This window comes from Pygoscelis adeliae, unplaced genomic scaffold (assembly GCF_000699105.1).
Source record: "Pygoscelis adeliae isolate BGI_AS28 unplaced genomic scaffold, ASM69910v1 Scaffold207, whole genome shotgun sequence".
Taxonomy (NCBI): Eukaryota; Metazoa; Chordata; class Aves; order Sphenisciformes; family Spheniscidae; genus Pygoscelis; species Pygoscelis adeliae.
In genome coordinates, this window is record NW_008825160.1 from 79,953 (window position 1) to 87,482 (window position 7,530).

At 43.6% G+C, this 7,530-nt stretch overlaps 1 protein-coding gene across 1 annotated transcript in view; it reads left to right on the plus strand.

The window, feature by feature from the left end:
• The window catches only part of ITIH5 (inter-alpha-trypsin inhibitor heavy chain family, member 5), a 50,885-nt gene extending 43,381 nt beyond the window's left edge, over window positions 1–7,504 (plus strand). Inside the window, 5 exon segments of the mRNA XM_009328673.1 lie at window positions 2–295; window positions 675–725; window positions 1,822–1,938; window positions 4,422–4,799; window positions 6,134–7,504. Of these exon segments, the coding sequence (XP_009326948.1) occupies window positions 2–295; window positions 675–725; window positions 1,822–1,938; window positions 4,422–4,799; window positions 6,134–6,432 (1,139 nt within the window). The 3' untranslated portion in view covers window positions 6,433–7,504.
• The last annotated feature ends 26 nt before the right edge of the window (window positions 7,505–7,530 follow it).

Genomic DNA, 7,530 nt, shown 5'->3' on the forward strand with positions numbered 1-7,530 from the left:
GGCCTGGAAGATGGCAAAGGTGATAAAAATTACATTGAGAGGGCATGGAGTTATCTCACCATCAAGGAATTGCTTAACTCTCGGTTGAAGAGTGATGACAATCAGGAAAAAGATTATTTGATGGAGAAAGCCAAGTCAATGGCACTGACTTACAATTTTGTTACTCCCTTCACCGTTCTGAAGATGAGAGAGGCTGGGCTCCATTCAGAACCACCTCAAGAGGAGTTTATCAGCCCTTCTACTGATGGCATTGGTGAGAAGTTGCAGAGCTTGCAGGGACACAAGGCACCACCAGGTATGAGGGAAAAATAATCATGTGCTGGTAAGAAATCTTTTTGCACAGGTAATGTCTGATGTCTGACTTTGGCAACAGGGATGATTTAGCCAATGAACCGAGGGGTCGTAAACAGAAAGCTGAGATTTTCATATTGATTTTGCTAATTGTGGGCTGGGTGACCTTGAACAAACCTTTTAGGCACCTGACTCACCCCCTGGAAGAAATTACTGCTTTCTAGAAACTATTGAAGAAAAATTGGTATTCTAAATGAAGCTTAAAGTTGCTGCAGGAATATGTCCCATAATCTCGCTGAATAATATTTTGGGAACATTATCATACTATGGCTCTTTCTGCTGCTCAGTAAGTAATTGTAACAGCCTTCCTTCCCCACTTCTAGGTATACGCAGACAGCAAGATAAACAAAGAATTAAAATCTCCAAAACTTCAGGTCAGTGCCTGTTTTCATGCCTTTAATAATCCAAAAAAATAGTGGTTGTTTTATGGAAACCTCAGTTGCATGCCACTGTGGTATAACCATCACGACGGAGCAGCCAAAATCCTATTTACTAGACCTGCAGAGTAGGGAGGAAAATGAAAACAAAAACAAAACAGAGAGAGGATCAGTAATGAGAAGTGTGAGGAAACATAGCAAGGCAGATGATCTACAATACTTGATCCTCATGTTTGAGCCTTCTGTAGATTAGGGAAGAACAGGAAGCACGTTGTCTCTGTACCAGAACTAGTCAAAAAACATTTTATAACATAATGTTGCTGAAAAATAAAAAGTGTTGTCGAAGGGAAAAAAAGAAGAAAATTCTATAGTGTTTTGCTATTTCTCTGTTGGTTCTGCACCTCTACTTAACATCCTTTTCATACATTAATCACTGAAGAATAAGCCCAGACCAAGAATTTAGACTTGAATTTCACTGGATAACGTCAAATTTACCTTAAAAACTAGGGTTTTGGCTTGTGTTACTATTAATAACAACTACCTGGTAGTTGATGATAGGTCAAGGATTGTCGAAAAATTAAGGCCATGGAATTGTTTAAAATCTGCTGTTGACTGCTCCAGTCTGATATCGAGGACCAGGAAGGTTCGGTGTGAGGTGTGCCCATGCAGCAGTCCTTGGTTAGAGGATACATTTTTGTGTGCTGTGGGGGATGTAGCCTCCCAACAGAGTATGGAGAAGAGGATTATAAACCACCTCCATGACAGTTCCCATAAAACAATGAAAATATATTCCAGGAAGAAAATATCCTGATTTTCACCTGGACTGCTTTGGGTTTTGAGTTTTCATGGAAAATCCAACCATCCAACCTCTTTTGTGAGAAAAACAAAACAAAACAAAATAATCTTTGTGAAAAACAAAGCAAAACTTGGCATTTCCTGGCAAACTCCATTCAACCCTCTAAAAACAACAAACCAGGAGGTCTTAGAAAAAACAGGCACAAACACACTTTTAAAAGCAGTTTTGTTACATTCTTGGACACTGCAGTTTTGTGTAAGTCTCTCACATTTATCTCTTTTTTCCATGTCTTCTCAGCGGATGGAGACCCTCATTTTGTCATTGATTGTCCCTCCAGCAAGTTCTCTATCTGCTTCAATATTGATGGAGAACCAGGGGACATTCTCCGACTGGTCTCTGATCATAAGGAATCTGGTGAGCAGCCAAGCAAAGCAGTTGCTTGTGGAGGAAAGCTGAAGCGCAAGGCCAGCTCTCTAGCAATAGGACTAATCACCAAGGTGCTTCATAGGCAAGAAAGTGGCAGGAAATAAGAAAAAGTTGCTTTTCTGGCCAGGCAATGGAAAATTGGTGCACATGAGTTTTCTGGCTCTAATCACCTGGATTAGAAGGGGAGGTAAACTGTTCACTTGCACTTACTGACCTCCAACTTTATCATAGCTTATCAGTAAATTCACAGCAAGCCTAAGCAAGGAGGAGGCCACTGTTACATACACAATTCATCTACAGAAGTGTTTGTCAACAGATTAGACCTAACCATAGAGAAAACTGGCCTTTATGTGTATACAAACTTTTCCTAGTTCAGGTCTTCATTGACTGGAATCAAGGGAGCAGCAATTACATGTAAACAGCCAAGAGACCTACTTGAGTGCATGAGGACCACACTGCACCCCTTCAGTCCAGCTAGATTGGAGAGCTCAGTTCCTGATGATTGGACCCAGTATGGTCTGGGGGTTGCACTTGACCGGGGCTACAACAGCCACAGCTGAATGAACAGCCACAGGCATTTCGCATACTGCATGTAGTGTTCGCATAAACCATGCAGCCACTTCCATGCCGAGACATTACACAGGGGATTCAGCTTTCTACTGCAGAGACAGTGCATTTCTTTGATGGTGTGACTCCATCAGCCCTCTAGTTACAAAGTCACAACGTGCAAATAAAAGATTTGGACTCACCAAAATTGCTCTGTTATTGGTACTTCACTTTTTACTTACAGTGCTGTTTGCTTCAGGACAGAGCAAATTATCCAAACAGGCTAACCAAGCACTGAGGCTGCTTCAGGGAAGGGACCACCAAACTGGTTACCGAGTCATGACAGTCTTGAGAAAACCCACACGATTCAGGATCTGCTTTGCCCAAACCAGCCTGATCCTCAGGGGCCCAAACTGTGGTCTGATCTGATCTGGAATTCTAAGCAGGGCAGCTAATAAGCAGATTATGTCCTAAGCATGGAAACGGTGGGAGGAAGGAGTGTCAAAACCAGAGACAATGCACAGGCTTGTTTTACAAAGAAGATAAACAACCCCACAATAAAGTTAGATTTCTGTTCTGTGTGGCAGTGGTCTAGCCTCCATATTTCTGTGCTCATGCCTGCCCTAGTGAATGAGATCCAGCTCCTAGCAATGTTTCCCTTAAACTTCTTTCACAGACTGTGTTTGTGCTACAGCTTTGAGTGGTTCTGTGGCTCAAATGTGGAGTAAGCTTGAGAAAAACAGACACAGTAGCACTAGCAAGCTGAGTCTATGAAGACAGAAATGAGAGACTCCATCAGCAATGATGGGATATGGAGATATTTTATCTCAGTGTTGATGGCTTGGGTCTAGCTTGGGTTAGCCACAAATTTCCTCCTGAATTGTTACTGTCTAGTAGCTGTTCAGAGACCTGTGGGAAGTGGGACGCTGTCTTAAGGACAGGAAGTCACAAAAATCATTAAAATGACTGGGAATCTTAGTGTGGACATCGAGGCTTCAGCTGACTCAGTGTGATCTGCACCTTAGACCACTCAAAAGTCGTTCTTTTGGGGCAAAACTGAGGAAAGCTAGAAAAGCAGCACTGGTGAAACTGAAAATAACCCAACAGGAGTGCAAGGTTCAGGGTCCTATTCTGCTGTGACACAGAGAGAACCTGAATTTCTTACACTGCCACCTAAGGAGGTTTAGCACTTCACTATAGGTCCTGCTCAGTCTTCAGCATGTTGGCCAAGAAAGTAACCCTTACTCTGTGGCTTCCCAGGCTAGTTCTCTTCTTAGGATTCAGGGAGAGAGGGACATCAAACTCCAACTACTACCCTGAGATACTCTAAGACACCAGCATTCAAATACACCAAGGTCCTCTTCCTAGAAGTTCAGTCCCTATGCCAGTTGGTGATATGAAGAAAAGCAGACCTGCCAGCAGCTTTTCTTAGTCCTCCAAGATGTGGTATGTTTGCCCAGGTTTGAGTTATGCATCAACAAATATGTGATCAAGGTAAATCATATCACAATTGGTCAGGATATAGCAGTCAGGAAGATAAATATTTGTCTGATGTGGCTCAAAACCCCTGCACATCATTGTCTTGATGATAGGTAGGTCTGAGGTTGGATGGAGCTTAGGAAGTGGCTGTGCTGAGGAGCAGCTGATCCTATCCTGTAGCACTGTGTACACAATGTTGGGACTAATGGGGCTGGGGGCACCCGTCTTCAGGGAAGGCCAGTATTTCTGAGCTTGAGTAAATTTAGGTGCCCTGTATAAGGTAATCAATTTATAACAGACTGGCCATACCGCTTTGAATACTGGTAGGTGAAATAATCGAGCATAAGGTGGTCAATCTGCATGTCCTCTGTTGCAAGGCTTATATATTTGAGACAATAGACCTATTCCTGGTTCCAGCTTTCATTTATTGATTATTTTCCTGCAAGGTGTAACTGTGAATGGGCAACTAATTGGAGCTCCTGCACCACCCAATGGCCACAAGAAGCATCGGACTTACTTCAGCACCATCACTATCCTCAGCAATAAGCCAGAGAGATCTTACCTAGAGATCACACCCAAAAGAATAATCCTGGATGATGGGGAAAGACTTCTTCTGTCCTGTGATCGGAGTGCCATTGTGCGGAGCAGCAGCCTCGAGGTGTCCATCTCTGCCAATTCCAACATCACTGTGACGATACGAGACACAATCAGCTTTGTCATCCTCATCCACCATTACAAGAAGCCAGCCCCATATCAGAGGGATCACCTGGGCTTCTACATCTCCAACAGTAAAGGCCTCTCTTCTGTCTCCCATGGGCTACTGGGTAGGTAACAGGTTCTCAGATTCAGAGCTGTAAGCCAGAGGAAAATGATCCTTCCAAGCAGTTTTAAAGGACAGAGACAAGAGGTAATGAACAAGGTAGGTGAGGATTAAGTTCCCAGGTGAGGCTTTTACTTCCAATCCCAAACAACTTCTCTATTGCTAGCATCCCCAACTTCTCTCCCATCTTTTTCTGCGTGAGCTATCTCCCACTATCCTAGCAACGTGGCTGTGCCTGTTTTTCACATTTCCACTCTTTCTATGATTGTTCAATACAGTTGTCATTAGAATACACATGCCTGGTGTTCCCAATACAGAGACAGAAACCAAATATTGCACAAGAACCCTGACTAAGGCACCAATAAGAGATTCTCTAACAGTAGTCCTAATTCAAAATAGCCCAGCTGCTAATGTGCTCTCAGGGACATAGCAAAGTAGGGTCTGAATCTCTCTAGGCAGAGAGGACAGTCAACTGAGGTCTTGCAGATTCTGAAAGAGAGCTCTAGTCAAAGAGATAGCACATTGCCAGGGATCATTGGCTTAGCCTTCAAGTACTGCACTTGCACATGTCCAAAGGGTCTGTTTTCACAGGACTGAGCTGTTTACACCTGAGCCCAATTGAGATCAAGAAACATCAGTAGTTTTTGTGGCCCCTTTCTTTCAAACATGAAGTGAAAGAAGAGCCATCCCCACATTTTGAGAGCAACTAGGCTTTAGAAAGGCTCAGAGAATGTCTAGATGGTTGGATTCTTTCAGCCAGTGACAAGTAGTGATGTGGCCATGTACAGCTGCAGAACTCTTAAGACTGAAGCCATAATTTCCGTGACATTCAAGGCACCCCTAGGTTAAGCAGGAAATGATTCTTCAGGAGTGGAGTTTTGGATTTGGGCTGCTTGCATGTGCAAACCTCTAAATCCACACTTAGGTTTGGCTGAAAAGAGCTTGCCCCCAAGACGGCAAGGGAAGAGAACTTGAGCTTCAAGCCTAGATCTTCTTTCCGCTTGCTGATGGGCTTTGTTTGGGTTTTATTATCCTCTAATAACCACAGCCCACAGAGGGGCACTTGCTACTAGCAGCTCATAAAGCTCTTTAGCTCAGCCAATGTATCTTGATCAGTGAAAAAAGAAATCAGGTTTTATTCTAATCTCTGTCTCTATGTTTGTGAGATTTGGAAAAGAATTGCAGGACCTAGATTCATCCTGCTATTGCAGAGAAGTCTTTTACAACCCCATATGCTAAGAATCCTCAAAACGTGGTCTATTAAAAAAACAAAACCAAACAACTTATAAACCGGCATAAAAGAGCCAGTCATGGAGTATATTTTATTTTGCCTTGCAGGTCAGTTCTTGAACCATGAAGTTAAACTTCTTCAGGAATCTCTAAACACAAGTCATCAGCAGGTTGGTCAGAACCAAACTGAAGCATTACAGCCAAACCCTACAAATATGCTGAAGGTGAAGGGACGGCTCGTTCCTGTCGTGTGGAAGCAGAGGAGGATCTACAATGGCCAGCAGGAAGTTGACTGCTGGTTTGCCAAAAACAATGCGGACAAACTGATTGATGGGAGCTATAAAGACTATTTGGCTTCTCATCCTTTTGACACAGGGAACAGCTTTGGGACGATTAACAGCCTTTAAGACCAATCATAGCAGTGCATTGCAGCAGCATGCGTGACAGCGGTTCCCTTCTGAAGCCTCTAGAGCTAGGCAACTTAGGAGTATTTCTTTACTTTTTGGTGCCAAAGAAACCAAGGCTTTTTGCCCTTGGAAATCAGCTGTCTCTCTTTCATGCTAGATGAACATTGTTCATCAAATTCCTGAAGACAAGGAGGTTTGGGGGGAAGGGTTGAGGATGTGTTTAAAGGCGTGATTGGTGCTCTCCCAGTGGGAAGGGAGGGAGAAATAGGCCAGCACTCGTATCAAACAGTGCAGAGAGCTGCTGGCCTTAAAATAAACCTATGCAGGGATCTGTGCAATACCCCCGGGGGCTGATGAGTCACCCAGTGAGACACAGATCATACAGCACAGTGCCTATCTAGAGAGACAACCTTGGGTCTTATGCCTTGCAAAGAAGCGACTTGGAGCACCTTCTCCTACCATGGTCCCCGGGGAAAGAAGAGAGAGAGGAGAGGTGGGTGGATGTTCATCTGTAGTGATCCATTAGCATCAAAGAGGTAACAAAAAAATCAAAACCTTAAATCAACAGGCCACAAGAGGGTATTGCTTTCTTGATTATTGGGATGGGGTCTGGATTTGCGACTAAGCATGATGTTCCCTAAACCATTACAGACCCTTAAAACAGTGGTGAAAACCTTCCTGTGGTTTATTGCTGTCTCAGTGCACAGGCTGCATGCTTAAAAAGCACTTCTGGTCTTCAGCAGGCTCCCATTCCACGAAGCATCTCATTTGAAAAAACATTGCAGGTTTAGTGATTTCTTGAGTCTTGACTCCCTCAGAGAGAAACAAAGTTCCACCATGAGCTTCCAACAGACCTGCCACCTCCTTGAGCAGAGTGTCACTTCTGCTTAGCAGAGATTTAAATTCTTTAAAGGATGATGAACCAGCACCTGTGATAGCTTATGACCCTACAAAGCAGCCTCTTGAATTTAGACTCGACATTTCTAGCTGCTTTCCTAATCAGGGAGGAAGTCTTTATTTACTCCACATTGTCCAAAATTTTTCATCCCAAGTTCCCTGGCTCCTTCTCCTTCCTTACCCTGCAGGAATTTATACGCA